Genomic DNA, 19,664 nt, shown 5'->3' with positions numbered 1-19,664 from the left:
TACCAAATCAGATAAAATGATGAAAACAAATTAGACCATTTTGTCAATATAGTGCCAAAATCAACACATCTATATTACTGAAGATATTGAAAATTAACTGTTCATAATCAAACCAAAATTATACAACCTTAAGAGAGTGATGAAAAAAAATATCTATTCATAAATCTGAGAAAAATTTACTTTCTTCAACCATGATTTTAAATTTGTTCAAAGAGCATGCATTTGGTATTAAAACAAAATCTATTCTATGTTTTTATTATAATTATAAATAATGAGTTGTCATTTACTTTCGTCTGAAATCTTGGAAAACGTGTTTTAAATCTATCAATTCTGGGATGTAGATAAATATCACGTTTTATTCCAGCCTCTCATTGGAAAACCCTATCATTTCTTAGTAAATTAATATGTAATCTTTTAATAATGCTTTGAACGCATTGAATACAAAATTTATTCCACGATTACAGAATACATTCGCACATTTTATTGGTGTGAAATATGGTGTAAAAGACAATCTGATTGGCAATTATAAATAAGCACCTTTTGGTGCGCATGAATACAAATCCAACGTTTTTCGTTTTAGGTCAAATTGTCATTCAAGCAGATGGAGAAAAATACAAATTATGGTGAATAGAAGTACTAATACCTTACCATTTGGTTACAAAATATCTCATAATCTTACTTGTAGGGGTAGATAGAATAAACGTATTCTATCATTTCTTTGTATTTATTAAACTTATTATATTTTGATCGTGCAATAACACGTACTCGCAAGCTCGTTGTGTTATTGGGCACGATATAAATAAGTCTTTTAATACATACAAATGATGAAAGACTCGTATAATATCACGTGATATCAAATCAGTAAAACGGCTATAAAATGAAATAGTTGTTCCATAAATTCCTTCAGACAACGATAAGAATATAATATTGTACATTTGACATTGAAAATAAATGTTTAAATCTTGTCAATTCCGGTATGTCAATTAATATCATATTATCATGTCATATCATATCATATATCATATAATTTCATATCATTTCATATCATATCACACCATATCATATCATATCATATCATATCAGTAAAATGGCTATAAAACGGAATAGTTCATCCTTAAATCCCAAGTAACAACAATATAATGTCCAGTAAATATTTGAAAATACATATTTTGAGCTTGTCAACTCTGGTCGGTGGATTAATTCAAACGTTGATGAGGTGTTGTATGTCCATCACTGGATATCAAGCAAACGTTCAGGATTTCGGGCTCAAAGAAATAAATAAACAACAATAATAACATGGAATGGAAGCTTCAATTATATAATTTCAAAGACAGATAGTGTGGACGTTTCGGGTTTCCCCTTTGTCAATAAAACATGATGAATGAGACGCTAAAGACAAACGAGGGATGAAACGATGGCATTGTTAACAATGTTTTGATGAAACTATCAGTTTTCAATGTTTAAACATTTCTAGTAGGAGACACGTCCATCCCCTGGCGGTCTGTGAGAAAATAAATTGTTTTTGAACGCCTTTGTGTCGCACATTGGATTGATGTCGACCTACTGCTTCTAGTGGGTGTGCAATGTTGTCTTGGGGTACAAATTGTGGTGCCTCTATTCGTCATATTGCTGGAAGGGAATGGTTTCTGGTGAAGTTGAAGGTATGTTTATCCAGAGAAACGCTGGGTTTTGAACACGACATGATGAACAAAACCAATATATAAAGTCATAGATACCATATAGTATAGGCCCTACACAAACTTTATACCCAAAATAAAATAGTTAATGAATTAATAGTGTCCAAATGGTTGTAGCCATCATAGATACCATATAGTATAGGCCCTACACAAACTTTATACCCAAAATAAAATAGTTAATGAATTAATAGTGTCCAAATGGTTGTAGCTATCATAGATACCATATAGGCCCTACACAAACTTTATACCCAAAATAAAATAGTTAATGAATTAATAGTGTCCAAATGGTTGTAGCCATCATAGATACCATATAGTATAGGCCCTACACAAACTTTATACCCAAAATAAAATAGTTAATGAATTAATAGTGTCCAAATGGTTGTAGCTATCATAGATACTGTCACAGTAAAGATTGTTCACAATTATCTTATTAAATTTTATTTTATTAAGAACTGAATTCATCTCACTCCAGTTATATTTCGGTAGGCTTAGATAAACTTTACCTTCTAATATTAGATCGTCTTTCCTTTTATAGCCTTCCCTCGAATTAATTTCTAATTAGTGAATACTTTTCGTTCTACATTCTGTCACGTAGCCACTTATTATAAAAGCTGATAGGTCTAACATTCGACACTCACTTTCTCTCCACAATCTATGCCGGACGCCCAGTCGCTCTATTCCTATATATATACTGGAAGATTTTTATCTTTTGGGACTTTGTAGATATTATATCTACACCATTAAGACGCCGGAGCTTTTAACTTTGATTGTATAATCATCAAGGATCAAACCCAAGCCCGCTGTCAAGGACTACACAATAACTTCTTACCAATTGCCTGGAAGTGGAATTTTACGAGTCCGATCCTGTTATCAGAGGAATAGATCATCCAAGCCCATCAACTGCCTGGAAACGTAAATTTATGAACCTGACATATTATCATAAGTTACGTAAAATATTCATATCTCTATTTGTAACTGCCACGATCACTGTTTATCTCTTTTAATTAAATTTCATCATTATTTTTATTTCATTGTAAACAAATCGTTAATTGTTTTTCATTTATAGTAACTAGTAAATTCTGGGGCCTCATTCTACATATATCTTTATGCATAGTCGAGTAGCTCTTTACTCACTTGAGACCATGACATTTTGGAGGGGACACATATAAAGAATTGAATTTATTTAGTTACTTATATCTATTTCATCTAACTTTAAAGTTTAAATTGTAAAACTCTTAATTGCCCCACTTGATCATATTTTAATTGAACTCCCTATTTACAGGATTATTTTTTTTTCTTTTTCATTTCTTCATTTAAATGGAATAGCAACTTATCCATTCATTCTTTCATTCAAATTGAATAGCATTTTATTGATTCATTCCTTCATTCATTTATTCATTTATAAATTATTCATTCATTCATTGTTCATTCATTTATTCATTCATTCATTCATTCATTCATTCATTCATCCATTCATTCGTTTATTCACTCATTTATCCAATCATTCATACATTTATTCCTCCCTTCATTCTTTCATTCATACATTATCCATTCATTCATTCATCTATTCACTCAGTTTTTCATTCATTCATTCATTCCTTGTCCACTTTGTTATTATATCACTCATTTCATTTTGTTGTTTGCCTCATTCATGAATTGTTTTCAATATGTTTACATTCCATAACGATTCATTCACCTACCATCCAATCACTCAGTGTTGTGAACACATTTTGTAACTATTGTAAATCTTACGATATCTTATTGTTTTGTATTTCAGACATCACTGTTAAACACTCTTCAATGCCTAATTACAATTGTTGAACAACCATTGAACAAGAGAGAGGTCCCAGCCACGAACTGAGTTGGTGAATATATCCTTCATTATTCTCTTTTACATGAGTTGGGCATCACATAGTAACTATAGACATCGTGATTTGTTTTGCATAGTGATTTGTTTTAAATGCATTTTTGGCATATTACTGTTACCGAAAACCACTTATATATTATGTTCTGAAAAGTGAGTCTTTAAAAACTAAATAATAATAAAAGGAGTCTACTAGCCGTCGTGTTATATTTAGTGATAGATAACTTGGGATTATTTTGGCATCCTATTATTGTTATCACACTCTAGTATATTAGCGTCATTGCGAATAATTGTACACAAACTAACGACGAGTCACACACATTGGTGATACATTTTTCGTAGTAACATAGTTTAGAGTACACGCGATTGACACATTGTTATGGACTCAAGTCATAACTCCGCATTGTATTGACACATTGCTTTATAAGATATAACGATAAAAGGCATCAAATTCAACATACATAATAAGTTGAAATAAAAAATAGAACAGTTCATTCCAGTAAGTGTAAATAAATAAAACAGTCAGTAACAGTATCCTGTCAATATAATATATATAAAACATCGTAACTAATTTATTGCAACATGGAAGCATATAAAAGATACTTAAGTCTTGCAAAGGACTTAGAAATACCCCAGGAAAGAATATTTTCATGGTGCGAAGAGAAAGTAAAAGAAGAAAAAGAACATGAAGAAAGAATTCGTAGAGAAGAAAATGAAGAAAGAATTCGTAAAGAAGAAAAAGAACACGAAGAAAGAATTCGTAGAGAAGAAAAAGAACATGAAGAAAGAATTCGTAGAGAAGAAAAAGAACATGAAGAAAGAATACGTAGAGAAGAACGAGAAGAAAGAGTCCAAGAAAGAGAACTAAAAAGACAAATAGCTTTAGCAGAAGAAGAAACCAAAAGGACCCAAATGATGCTGGAAATTGAAAAAACAAAAACCGGTCATGAAAGAAAACATAATAATAGTGATGAATTTTTCGTGAAACTTCCACGCATGCCAACATACGATGAACGCTCAGACTGTTTAGAATCCTTCTTACACCGATTCGAAGTTCAGGCTAAAGGTTATCGTTGGCCAGAAAGCAAATGGGCCACAGCCTTGATTAACTGCTTATCTGGAGAACCGCTAAAAGTTTTCTATACCTTAACAACTGAAGATGCAGATGACTATGGAAAAATTAAAGACGCTCTACTAAAAAGATTTAGATTAACGGAAGATGGTTACCAGGAAAGGTTTCACACTGCAAAACCGGAAAGTGGAGAAGACTTTAATACATTCGTGAACCGAATTACCCAATTTCTAAATCGATGGCTTGAGTTGGCAAACGTAAAACAAGACGACTTTGCAGGCCTTTACTATCTCACGCTGAAGAATCGAATCTATCAAGCTTGCAACCCAGATTTAGTCGCATTCTTTAAAGAGAGAAAGCCAGAAAACTTGGACAAATTAAAAATCTACGCAGAAAACTTTAACAGCGCACATCCATTGACACCCCTTAGCAGAACATTGAAGGAACCATACTACGCTGCTGCTGCTCAGAGTCCAGGTACACCTAAAGTTCAGTACTCAAATAGAACGAGCCGATCAATCACTCGGAACACGCAAGTGAAACAGGATGACCATAGTAACAAACCATGGAACAAACAGTTCAATAGAGACCATAGCCGACCCTATCAAAACAAAACAAGAAATAGCACTGACAATAATACTGAGTATAAGAAAACCAACAAACCTATAATTAAATGTCAATATTGTGGAATGAAAGGCCACACAGCAGACAAATGTTACAAAATCGTGGGATATCCAAAAGAAACTGCAAATGCATCACTCCAAACAAGTGTAAGCAATCAGACACGAGTAATGTCAGGAGAAACTATAAATGTGTATTGCGTGAAAGGTATGTCACTTTTAACACAAACTCACAAATCAGGATCGCTATTTTTTTGTGAAGGCAAAGCTAATGGAACTGATTGCAAAATATTGAGAGACACAGGATGCAGTACAGTAGGAATAAAAGCATCTTTGATCAATGACGAAGACAAAACTGGAAAAACGGTACAATGCATCACATTCAGTGGCACAGTCGAAACCTTTGAAACAGCTAACGTGTACATAGAAACCCCATACTATACAGGAATAGTGGAATGCTGTATACTTCCCAACCCCGTCGCTGATGTTATTGTTGGCAATATAAAAGGTCTTAAAGACAACCCAACAGATGTAAAAGAATGGTCATTAACCCAAGAAACAGCTTGTCTAGCAGAAACAAGAAAGATGACTAAGACAACAGAGAAGCCAATGACTATTTCTCTAGAACCACAACAATTTGACAGGAACACGTTCATTGAAGAACAGAAAAAGGACCCGACTTTAACTTCATATTTCAATATCGCAAACAAAGGGACGAAATCAAAAGTTGAATACATCATTGAAAAAGATATTCTGTTCAGGTTACATAGGAAAAGAAACAAAATAGCTAAACAACTGGTCACGCCGAGTATTTACAGAAACAAAATCCTTGGAATAGCGCACGATTCAATAACTTCTGGACATCTTGGGAGCTCTTCCACATTGAAGAGAATATCCGAGAATTTCACATGGCCTGGAATTACTAAAGACGTCCGAGAATATGTGAAATCTTGTGACACATGCCAAAGAAGAGTCGCAAAAGGCAGAATACCGAGATTGCCATTAGAGACAACCCCAGTTATTGAAAAAGTTTTTCAAAAAGTTGCAATTGACATTATAGGCCCTTTAACAAAATCAGATAGAAACCATACACACATACTAACACTAGTCGATTACGCAACCAGGTGGCCAGAAGCGATAGCATTGAAATCAACTACATCGGATCACATAGCTGAAGCATTGATGACAATTTTTACTAGAATAGGCATACCAAATGAGATACTGTCGGACAATGGACCCCAATTTACATCACATATGATGCATGAAACCATGAAACTCATGGGAATCCAACACTCATTCACAACTCCCTACCACCCCCAAGCAAATGGTCTTTGTGAAAGATTTAATGGCACTCTAAAGAATATGTTAAGAAAAGTGTCAGCAGAAAAACCAGATGATTGGGACAGATACTTACCAGCAATCCTATTTGCATATAGAGAAATACCCCAAGAATCTACAGGCTACTCCCCATTTGAGTTGATGTATGGACGATCACCTCGCGGCCCGATCAATATAGTAGCCGACATTTGTAAAGGGAATGAGGAGGACAATAAAGAAATTATGTTTGCTTACGAATATGTAAGAAACCTGAAAGACAGAATAGAGGACACGTGTAAGCTAGCACAGGAATCCGTCACCAAAAATGCAGAGAAATACAAGGAATACTCTGATCGCAAAAGCAAATCAAGAAATTTTGAGATTGGTGACAAAGTACTAATACTCTTACCCGATGACTCGAGTAAACTTTTAGCTACATGGAAAGGACCATTCAAAATAACAGCAGTAAAATCTAATGTTAATTACGAGATTAAAATTAACAACACAACAAAGACATTCCATGCAAATATGCTAAAAAAGTATTTTGATAGAGACACAGTGTCGCAACCTATGTTTACTAATATCGAAGCTTCAAATGCAGGATTGATCATACCGTTGGTCATGGGACACAGACACCCGAGACAGAAAAACAAACAAAAATCGCACAATTGCAACCACCTAAGACAAAAAAAGAAGTACGCAAAGTACTTGGGCTCCTAAATTTTTACAGGAAATACATTTACAACTTCGCGCACATCGCGACACCGCTAACAAATCTGACAAAGAATGGGTCACCGAACAAAATTGTTTGGACAGAAGTGTGTCAGAATAGCTTTAACCAATTAAAGGCATTACTCTGTTCAGAACCAATTCTTAAATTACCCGACATATCAAAAGAATTTGTTGTAAGAACTGACGCGTCTGATAAGGGCATCGCAGGTGTACTATTACAGGAACATGAGGGAACTCTAATGCCTTGCTTATATGCAAGCAGAAAATTATTGGACAGAGAATCACGATACTCTGTAATAGAGCGTGAAGACTGGCCATCGTCTTTGCTTTAAAGACATTCAGCAGATATCTACTGCTAAAAGAGTTTGTGGTCGAAACGGACCATAAACCACTCACGTACATAAGAAATAACAAAATGAATAATAGTAGAGTACTAAGGTGGAGTCTATTTTTGCAAAATTACACTTTCAGTATCTCTCACATACCAGGCTGTGAAAATATTCACGCCGACCTACTTTCTCGATTAGTGTAAACACGTGAGAAGGGTATAACTTAACCTCCCATGCATACTGTTAGTTACCTCGCAAACTATGCCAAATCAGAACGCACAATTTCGATAATTTTATTTGTAAACATGATGACCCAACTTAATGTAACATTGAGTATTGTTTGGATATATATACCATACCCATTCATGATTTGGGAAATCTTCTCTTTATCTATTATTGTTATGAATTTTCACTCATTTATAACTATAAAATAGTTAATGAATTAATAGTGTCCAAATGTTTGTAGCCATCATAGATACCATATAGGCCCTACACAAACTTTATACCCAAAATAAAATAGTTAATGAATTAATAGTGTCCAAATGGTTGTAGCCATCATAGATACCATATAGTATAGGCCCTACACAAACTTTATACCCAAAATAAAATAGTTAATGAATTAATAGTGTCCAAATGGTTGTCGCCATCATAGATACCATATAGGCCCTACACAAACTTTATACCCAAAATAAAATAGTTAATGAATTAATAGTGTCCAAATGGTTGTAGCCATCATAGATACCATATAGGCCCTACACAAACTTTATACCCACAATAAAATAGTTAATGAATTAATAGTGTCCAAATGGTTGTAGCCATCATAGATACCATATAGGCCCTACACAAACTTTATACCCACAATAAAATAGTTAATGAATTAATAGTGTCCAAATGGTTGTAGCCATCATAGATACCATATAGGCCCTACACAAACTTTATACCCACAATAAAATAGTTAATGAATTAATAGTGTCCAAATGGTTGTAGCCATCATAGATACCATATAGTATAGGCCCTACACAAACTTTATACCCAAAATAAAATAGTTAATGAATTAATAGTGTCCAAATGGTTGTCGCCATCATAGATACCATATAGGCCCTACACAAACTTTATACCCAAAATAAAATAGTTAATGAATTAATAGTGTCCAAATGACCCAACTTAATGTAACATTGAGTATTGTTTGGATATATATACCATACCCATTCATGATTTGGGAAATCTTCTCTTTATCTATTATTGTTATGAATTTTCACTCATTTATAACTATAAAATAGTTAATGAATTAATAGTGTCCAAATGTTTGTAGCCATCATAGATACCATATAGGCCCTACACAAACTTTATACCCAAAATAAAATAGTTAATGAATTAATAGTGTCCAAATGGTTGTAGCCATCATAGATACCATATAGTATAGGCCCTACACAAACTTTATACCCAAAATAAAATAGTTAATGAATTAATAGTGTCCAAATGGTTGTCGCCATCATAGATACCATATAGGCCCTACACAAACTTTATACCCAAAATAAAATAGTTAATGAATTAATAGTGTCCAAATGGTTGTAGCCATCATAGATACCATATAGGCCCTACACAAACTTTATACCCACAATAAAATAGTTAATGAATTAATAGTGTCCAAATGGTTGTAGCCATCATAGATACCATATAGGCCCTACACAAACTTTATACCCACAATAAAATAGTTAATGAATTAATAGTGTCCAAATGGTTGTAGCCATCATAGATACCATATAGGCCCTACACAAACTTTATACCCACAATAAAATAGTTAATGAATTAATCGTGTCCAAATGGTCGTCGCCAACCTCAAGTGTTTTACTGTTGACGAGTGTTAGTTTTGGATTGATTTGAGTCTGATTGGTTCCCAGATTCGAGTGTTTTGTATATAATTAATTAGTTTTAGATTCAAATATTTTGGTAGAATTCATCAAATATGAAGTCAACATCACTAATACTTATATGAATATCACTCTCTAGATCTAAGTTGTTCTGAGGAATAAGTCAACTCCATACATAGTCGAGCGTATTTAAAAATCCTCCAGAAAATTTACAAGATGCAACTTCAGCTTCTCCACACACCCGAACTACTTCAATCCACACTTCCGTCCCCTCTCGTCCAAACCAAACGACTTGCTTGTTTCCCATGCAGGTCCCCATTTTTGTGTCCAAGGTTGTCTGAAAAAGTAAATGTTTTTGGGGACGCCTTCCGCCTTTCCTACACAAATACCATCCTAAAATGCCTTCATTCTCTTGAACCCCTTCTACTCCAAAACTATACTTGCCCTTCGTATAGAAAGTGTATGTTCCAAGACCAGTGTCCATTTCAAAACAGGTTTTCTGTTTAATGTTATAACAGGCAACCTTCATGGGTATACCGGTTTGTCTGAAAGGTTTGGATGTTGAAATCACTTGAAAGCTGTGACTTAAACATTCAGCTTCTGTGAAAAATAAAACAAAATTACAAGTGCTTTAAATAATATATGTGTAATAATAAGAAATAGGAAGAAGACGATGGAGGTGGATTGGACACACGCTTAGAAAGAATGACTCAACTATAACAAAGAAAGTATTGGACTGGAACCCTCAGGGCAGACGATCAAGGGGAAGGCCATGAGGAACATGGAGAAGAATTAAAGAAGCTGATATACAGAGAAGTGGTAAGACCTGGAATGAGATAAAAAAAAAAAAAGTTAGCTCAGGATAGAGAAGGTTGGAAACCGTTTGTCTGTGGCCTATACCCTGACCCAGGGTGAAAGAGGCAATGATTATGATGACTAATAAGTACCAAGGCAGATTTCAAATATAAAAGAGAACTTGCTATTCTTCGCACAATGCAGGGTTGATTGTGTGAAAAACGTTCGGGGATGGAAAATAGCAAGTCATAGTGCAGGTTACTTTACTGTGTAAGTCTGTAAATGGGTGACCAAAATCATTGCATAAAGAAGGCAAATTTATGTAACAAAAAAAAAAAAGGGGGGGGGGGGGGCAGCGCGGCTCAGCGGTACGGTCTTTGCTTCGTACCCGAAAGGTAACGAGTTGGATCGCCCGCCGCTGCACTGTGTGGCCTTGAGCAAGTCACCTTGCCCTAGCTCAATTTGCAGCGCTGCAATGCAGCTGACGCCTGGGTTATTCCAGTCTTCCCTTGGAATAGACCCTAGAGACAAATTTCCCCTATGGGATGAATAAAGGGAATTCTAATTCTAATTATGGAACAGGTCCATGTGTAACACACAGATCTGAACACACTGCCAGACAAAGCAAGAAAGAAAAACACAAGACAAAAAGATCCCAAACTCTTGTTGTGTTCTGGTAGCACGTCTGACCGGTACTCAGGGGGTCCAAAGTTCAATCTCCAGTCGAAAGGCAGTCTGATTTTTATATATTATGTTTTTCTTTCATGCTTTGTCCTTTTTTCAGATCTTTTTAAAATAAAAACTCGATCGAGCTTTGTTTGTTTTTCGTACAAGGCAGTAGCAGATATTAAATGTTCTTGTTGTTCTTTAGAAAGTCGTACAAGGCAGTAGCAGATATTAAATGTTCTTGTTGTTCTTTAGAAAGTCGTACAAGGCAGTAGCAGATATTAAATGTTCTTGTTGTTCTTTAGAAAGGATTTCGGGCAAACAATTGACTTGTAAAAGATGAAGTCTGTGAAAATAAATTAATTGAGCTTTTAAAAAGCGTAGTATCTACTAAACGTACTCATTGCTCTTTACAAAGGGTCCTTGACTAACAGCAACACGTAACATGTAGGACGAGACATGACGCATATTAGACAATATTACAGGGATGTTGTTCCGACACAGATAACACTGTTAACGGCCAGGTACTCATTTTAAACCTGAGTAAGTTGAGAGAATGTGAGTAAAGAACCTTTTCCAAATTCTAAATTATACGCCAGCCAGAGCAGGACTCGAAATCTGGACCGTCCGATCTGACGGCAAATGCCATAACACTAGAGCACATAGCCACACTGTAAGATTAACTCACTCAAGCCTTGTCTTTAAGTCCCTGCTGACCACTCTCACTAGAAATGTTTGGTGGTGTTTCTTCTTCACATTGGAAATAATAAATATAATCAGTTACTTGATAGAAAAGAAAATCGCCATGTATGTGTGTATATATATATATATATATAATATATATATATATATATATATATATATATATATATATATATATATATATATATATATATATATAATATATATATACTGATAGGTAGAGGGGAGAGAAGATAGAGAGAGAGATACAGAGGGAAAGAAAGAGAGAGAGAGAGAAAAAAAAACACAGAGAGAGAGAGAGAGAGAGAGAGAGAGAGAGGGAGAGAGAGAGAGAGAGAGAGAGAGAGAGAGAGAGAGAGAGAGAGAGAGAGAGAGAGAGAGAGAGAGAGAGAGAGAAATGGAGGTCAGGTGAATTCGAGAGGTATGAGAGATAATTTTATATGTTTAGTTTTGTTGATTTTTGTTGATTTCGATGTGATTATCCTTCTTGTTTATTATTATTATTTGCTTAATTACATTTAGAAAGCCATTTGTCTATGGCAATTCCCAATGGAAATTTCTAGAAATGGATAAATAAAGTTAACCTTATCATATCTTAATATATTATTTTTTTACAAAAATATCGGTAGATCTACGACTATCCAGGCACCTCTATACATCTCAGTATGTTAAGGAAATTGTGAGTAAATATTTAGACATATTTTAAAAGAAAATATTTGACAGACTTAACACAGCTTCCGTTATAAATCTTCTTTTTTTTTTCTTTTTGTTTGGTACAGTATCAACGTCCTAAGTAATTTTATGTTTCTTCTTCTGCACATGTGGGTTAACTGTGTCATTGAGATGGTATTGAAAAGACATCAAACGTCCGTTCCATAACCTGTGCGCTCGCGTTGACGTGGATATCGTCACAACCTTCTGATGGATTTTAATTATAATTGGCTCCAACACTGGAATTGGTACTGACGTTGAGCTGTTTTTTTTTAATCGGTTACAGAACCATAATTTGGGATTGTTTCTTCTTTGCGTTATATAAAAAACGAAGGGTCTGGAATGAGTGAATTTTTGGATGATTTACATTAACAATATTATTATACACAGGGAAATATGCTGTGCTTACGATCACGGAATACGCCACAGGCTTGGCCAGGACTTTTCACGACATTTATGTGCACTACTCACTAAGATTGCCACGCTGGATTCAAAATCACACAGCAAATTGTTTATTTTGTACACACTTGACATAAACAATTGTTACGATTAATAGTTGAAAGCCAGAGGCGTAGCTTGCTGTTGTGATTCCTACATTTATAAAAACTGATAACATGACAAAATAGATTAAACATGCAAATTTAATACAATGAGGAAAATTTACAAGTATTTCTCAAGAGAGGCGAAGTTGGGAATGTTTTCTATGGATGCGGCGAATAGCAATATGGCTCACAACCAGGAACTCAGAGGGAAGATATAAGGTAATCAATATGCCATCTTAATTATGCATCACTTGTATTTGAAAACGGCGGTTCTTTTGAAAGATTTTACTGTACAAGACTTACATGGAATCTGGTGTTAAAGAAGTTTACATTCAGTGATATTCTACATTATTACATTCAAAGCCAGCATGTTACAAAAATTACGTCATCACATTTTGTAACTTTGAAGGATTCATTTGACAGGCACATATTGACGTATTACGTATATTCTCATCACTCACATTCTATCATATCATCATTCATCTATCTCATTCATTCTTCTTTATCATTCTCTATCATCTCTTCTTCTCTTCTTCTTCTTCTTCTTCTTCTTCTTCTTCTTCTTTCTCTTCTTTCTTTTCTTTTCTTCATTCTTCTTATTTTTATTATTATTATTATTATATTATTATTATTATTTATTATTATTATATTATTATATTATTATTATCATTATTAATATTATTATTATTATTATTATTATTATTATTATTATTATTATTATTATTATTATTATTATATTATTATTATTATTATTATTATTATTGCTATAATTATTATTATCATCATCATCATTATCATCACCATCATCATCATCATCATCATCATCATCATCATCATCATCATCATCATCGTTATTATTATCATTAATCTACTCTAAAATACTCACCTTGTGTTTGGTAATCCATGTTAAGGGAAAGTCTTTGGGGTTGCGTGAAAGACTTTCCTGAAGACAGGTGTGTTGATCTCATAACATAGACTCCTGATCCACCCTTTGATGCCAGCGACGATGCAGACGGGGTTGGATTAGTGGTGCGTGTTGTTGTTGTTGTTGTTGGTTTGGTCACTTTTGGTTTTGGAATTGCTGGGTGTGATGAAGATGCAGCATTTGACGAGTTTTGCGGTCCTCCCCACAGCCATTTTATGGATGACGCTAACCACGATGATGATAATGATGATGGTGATGATGATTGTGCTGGTGGTGAATATGACTTTTTTGATGTCGAAGATGCTGATGACGGTGGTGAATGTGATACTTTTGCTGAGGCAGTTCGTGGTGATGATGATGATGTGTATGTCTTTGTTAATGGTCGTCGTGATGGTGATTGTCGTGAATAAGATGTTGGAAATGATGATCGTTGTTGTGATGGTGATGATGATGATGATGTTGATGTCTTTGTTAGTGGTCGTTGTGACGGTGATTGTCGTGAATAAGATGTTGGAAATGATGATCGTTGTTGTGATGGTGATGATGCCATATTTGATGATGCCTGTGGTGATAAATATGAATATGAATATGATGACACTGGTACTTGTGGTTGTGATGGTGATGATGCCATATTTGATGATGCCTGTGGTGATAAATATGAATATGATGACACTGGTACTTGTGGTTGTGATGGTGATGATGCCTCTGGTGATAAATATGAATATGAATATGATGACACTGGTACTTGTGGTTGTGATGGTGATGATGCCATATTTGATGATGCCTGTGGTGATAAATATGAATATGAATATGATGACACTGGTACTTGTGGTTGTGATGGTGATGATGCCATATTTGATGATGCCTGTGGTGATAAATATGAATATGAATATGATGACACTGGTACTTGTGGTTGTGATGGTGATGATGCCATATTTGATGATGCCTGTGGTGATAAATATGAATATGAATATGACACTGGTACTTGTGGTTGTGAAGATTGCCCTGATAGAGTTAGTGATGATGATGTCACTGATGGTGGTGGTCGTGATGGTTCTACCAATGCTGTTAGTGATAGAGATGATGATGTCATTGATGGTGGTGGTGGTTGTGATAGTTCTACCAATGCTGTTAGTGATAGAGATGATGATGATGTCACTGATGGTGGTGGTCGTGATGGTTCTACCAATGCTGTTAGTGATAGAGATGATGATGTCACTGATGGTGGTGGTCGTGATGGTTCTCCAAATGCTGTTAGTGATAGAGATGATGATGTCACTGATGGTGGTGGTCGTGATGGTTCTCCAAATGCTGTTGGTGATAGAGATGATGATGTCACTGATGGTGGTGGTCGTAATGGTTCTCCAAATGCTGTTAGTGATAGAGATGATGATGATGATGTCACTGATGGTGGTGGTGGTGACCTTCGATGTGATGACAATTTTGCCAACCGTGGTGGTGAAAATGATTGAAACTCTTGGTGTTGACTCTGGTGGTGTTGTTGAAGTTGATTCCTAAGTCCATTTATTTCAAATTGCTGATTTTCCAACCGGTCATGATGCTGTTGCAGCTGAAACCCGAACGGGTCCAATCTGTTCATTTCGTTCCTCAACCATTTGACCTAAAAGCCAAAGAGAAGAATAAAAATTGATATCAACACTCTCGTTGTGAGGCGATATGGTCTAGGGCTATAATAGTCGCCTTCAGATTGGAAGGTACAGGATTTGAGTCCCAACTCTGAACAACTATATATAGCTGAGAGCTTGGAAAAGGCTCTTTACTCACATTCTCTCACCGTAGTCAAGTGTAAAATGTGTACCTGGCTGTTAACAAACGTTGTCTTTGTCCGAAAAAATTGTAATATCACTTAACAGGCGTCATGTCTCGTCTTACATATTAAATGTTGCTATTATTTAGGGGCTTATGGGACTTTAGTAAAGCGATTTGAGCACATTTAGTGGATAATGAGCTATATAGAAGCTCAATTTTTGTGGGGAGTTTTCCTTACCAACAACAGGAAAATCGTCACATTCGTTACAATGCAACCAACATTTATTTCTCATTCAAATTTCTTTTGCGTGTCATAAAATCTGAAGAAATATTTTTTTTGGTTTTACTTACAAGAACTGAACACTGTGTAGCAAACCAACACTGTGTAGCACAGCTCGTCTTGCCAAACAAAATTCAGCACAGCAAGTTCTTACTCCCTTTGAGTTAGAGTTTAAATAATCTATTTTTATGTTGGACGGGAGTGACGTTTTGGGGAAAATCCGGAAAATGGACGAGAAGGGAAGAATTAAGTAAAATAAAATAGGATATTCCCGTTTTATAGAGAATATATATATATATATATATATATATATATATATATATATATATATATATATATATATATATATATATATATATATATATATATATATATATATATATATATATAATAGATAAAATTCACATCTTGATTTAGTTATTGACAATAAAAACATTTGGGTCGATTTGAATGGGAAGAATCAGTTTTCTATCCAAATTTTTTTTTAAAATTATAATGTTTGCTTTGTTTTGTTTTTTGTTTGTTTGTTGTTTTTTTTGGGGGGGGGGGTTGTTTGTTTTGTTTTGTTTTATTTTGTTTCCACAGTAAGCCAGAAGATAATCACCAACCTCTTCCACAACCTGTTTCCTGTCTTCAATGGACACGTGAAGGCGGTTAAAAAGTTTGTGCAAACGCTCTACCCTCTCCTCGTTGGTGTCCACTTTATCCACCATTTTCTTTGTCGTATCGGCTGTTTTGTCCAATTTACCTCTCGTCACGTTCAACATACCCACTGTGGCATTCATCTGAAATATAAACAAACCTCTCATCACATTCAAGATACCCACTGTGGCATTCATCTGAAATATAAACAAACCTCTCATCACATTCAAGATACCCACTGTGGCATTCATCTGAAATATAAACAAACAACTCATCACGTTCATGATACCCACTGTGGCACTCATCTGAAATATAAACAAACCTCTCATCACATTCAAGATGCCCACTGTGGCATTCATCTGAAATATAAACAAACAACTCATCACGTTCAAGATGCCCACTGTGGCATTCATCTGAAATATAAACAAACCTCTCATCACGTTCATGATACCCACTGTGGCATTCATCTGAAATATAAACAAACAACTCATCACGTTCATGATACCCACTGTGGCATTCATCTGAAATATAAACAAACAACTCATCACGTTCATGATACCCACTGTGGCACTCATCTGAAATATAAACAAACCTCTCATCACATTCAAGATGCCCACTGTGGCATTCATCTGAAATATAAACAAACAACTCATCACGTTCAAGATGCCCACTGTGGCATTCATCTGAAATATAAACAAACCTCTCATCACGTTCATGATACCCACTGTGGCATTCATCTGAAATATAAACAAACAACTCATCACGTTCAAGATACCCACTGTGGCATTCATCTGAAATATAAACAAACCTCTCATCACATTCAACATACCCACTGTGGCATTCATCTGAAATATAAACAAACCTCTCGTCACATTCAACATACCCATTGTGGCATTCATCTGAAATATAAACAAACCTCTCATCACGTTCATGATGCCCACTGTGGCATTCATCTGAAATATAAACAAACAACTCATCACGTTCAAGATACCCACTGTGGCATTCATCTGAAATATAAACAAACAACTCATCACTTCATGATACCCACTGTGGCATTCATCTGAAATATAAACAAACAACTCATCACGTTCAGATACCCACTGTGGCATCATCTGAAATATAAACAAACCTCTCATCACATTCAAGATGCCCACTGTGGCATTCATCTGAAATATAAACAAACAACTCATCACGTTCAAGATGCCCACTGTGGCATTCATCTGAAATATAAACAAACCTCTCATCACATTCAACATACCCACTGTGGCATTCATCTGAAATATAAACAAACCTCTCGTCACATTCAACATACCCATGTGGCATTCATCTGAAATATAAACAAACCTCTCATCACGTCATGATGCCCACTGTGGCATTCATCTGAAATATAAACAAACAACTCATCACGTTCAAGATACCCACTGTGGCATTCATCTGAAATATAAACAAACCTCTCATCACATTCAACATACCCACTGTGGCCTTCATCTGAAATATAAACAAACCTCTCATCACATTCAAGATACCCACTGTGGCATTCATCTGAAATATAAACAAACCTCTCATCACGTTCATGATGCCCACTATGGCACTCATCTGAAATATAAACAAACCTCTCGTCACATTCAACATACCCATTGTGGCATTCATCTGAAATATAAACAAACCTCTCATCACGTTCATGATGCCCACTGTGGCATTCATCTGAAATATAAACAAACAACTCAAAAACAGTGGCATTAAACAACACCAGGTGATGCAGGTACTTTTATAATGTTTATGTCTCTATAGATGGAACGAAATTGATGTCACTTGAGATCTTTATTATTGCTTTCAGCCAGACATTTTAATGAGTTAGTTATCACTAAATTGTATTAATCAGACATAAAAAATATTTAAGCTTACACATACTTTTGTGCGTTGACACGTTTGATCCAGCTGGTGGATAATATGAGTATTTTACCAAAACGCAGAGCATCAATACATACATACATATATATATATATGCAAAATCCATATACGGGTCAACAATAAATAAAGGAGTCAGTGAAGGTAATACTACTACTACTACTACTACTACTACTACTACTACTACTACTACTACTACTACTACTACTACTACTACTACTACTACTACTACTACTACTACTACTACTACTACTACTACTACTACTATACTGCTACTACTACTACTACTACTACTACTACTACTACTACTACTACTACTACTACTACTACTACTACTATACTGCTGTTGCTGCTACTACTACTACTACTACTACTACTACTACGACTACGACTACTACTACTACAACTACTACTACTACTACTACTACTACTACTACTACGACTACGACTACTACTACTACTACTACTTTACCTTGTAAAGCGCTTTGATCACGTTTAGTCGATATTGCGCTATATAAAAGCTCAACTCTTTCAACTCTTACTACTACTACTACTACTACTACTACTACTACTACTACTACTACTTCTACTACTACTACTACTACTTCTACTACTACTACTACTACTACTACTACTACTACTACTACTACTACTACTACTCCATCTGGAGCATATGACGTCACCACAGATCTCCATCTGAGACAGTCTCCGACTCCAACCTTAGCCGTGCAAAGAGCCTTACCTTAGCATAATTTTGCAATCATTGCTGGTCATCTACTCACCGGCTAAGCTCAATTTTTATTGACAAAGTATCTACAACTCAGCCATCGACAATACAACAAGAACAATTTTTTTTAAAATATAGTCAAAAATCTAAGTCACCTTTTTTTTCATCTGAGAAAAATCGTCTCGAGAAATGGCTCCAGATTGAGTTGAGTCGAATCTACTTAATCCGGACTTGTCTTTAAACGGCTCCAAATCCTTGACACATTTTTCTAGCTTCGAGCTCATTTCAAATTTTGCCTTCTTTAAGGCAACAATTTCCTCTTGGGCACGTAACAGCTCTCCCTCTAGAAAACTGCTTTTCTCCTCAACCTCTCGCAAACGTTCCATCATTTTATCAATGTTGCTGTCCATATTTGAAGAAGATGTCGCCATTGTCTGGGGAAAAAATAAACACTACAAGATACATGACAATACCTACCAATCTATTCTAAAAAG

The 19,664-nt window shown here is 35.1% G+C and overlaps 1 protein-coding gene across 2 annotated transcripts in view; it reads right to left on the bottom strand.

Annotated features, from left to right (window-relative positions):
• Window positions 1–2,396: 2,396 nt before the first annotated feature.
• The window catches only part of LOC144958009 (uncharacterized), a 20,495-nt gene continuing 3,227 nt past the window's right edge, over window positions 2,397–19,664 (bottom strand). For both annotated transcript variants that reach the window (XM_078889597.1, XM_078889598.1), the window contains exons 2-5: window positions 19,326–19,604; window positions 16,502–16,678; window positions 13,805–15,464; window positions 2,397–10,102 (exon numbers count right to left, since the gene is read on the bottom strand). In XM_078889597.1, coding sequence (XP_078745723.1) covers window positions 9,666–10,102; window positions 13,805–15,464; window positions 16,502–16,678; window positions 19,326–19,604 — 2,553 coding nt within the window. In that variant the 3' untranslated portion in view covers window positions 2,397–9,665. The remainder of the gene's footprint in view (window positions 10,103–13,804; window positions 15,465–16,501; window positions 16,679–19,325; window positions 19,605–19,664) is intronic.

Source organism: Berghia stephanieae, chromosome 12 (assembly GCF_034508935.2).
Source record: "Berghia stephanieae isolate SIO BIC M18660-M18661 chromosome 12, UCSD_Bste_1.3, whole genome shotgun sequence".
Lineage (NCBI taxonomy): Eukaryota > Metazoa > Mollusca > Gastropoda > Nudibranchia > Aeolidiidae > Berghia > Berghia stephanieae.
The sequence above is the reverse complement of the archived record's forward strand: the minus strand, read 5'-3'. Positions and strand labels throughout refer to the sequence as shown.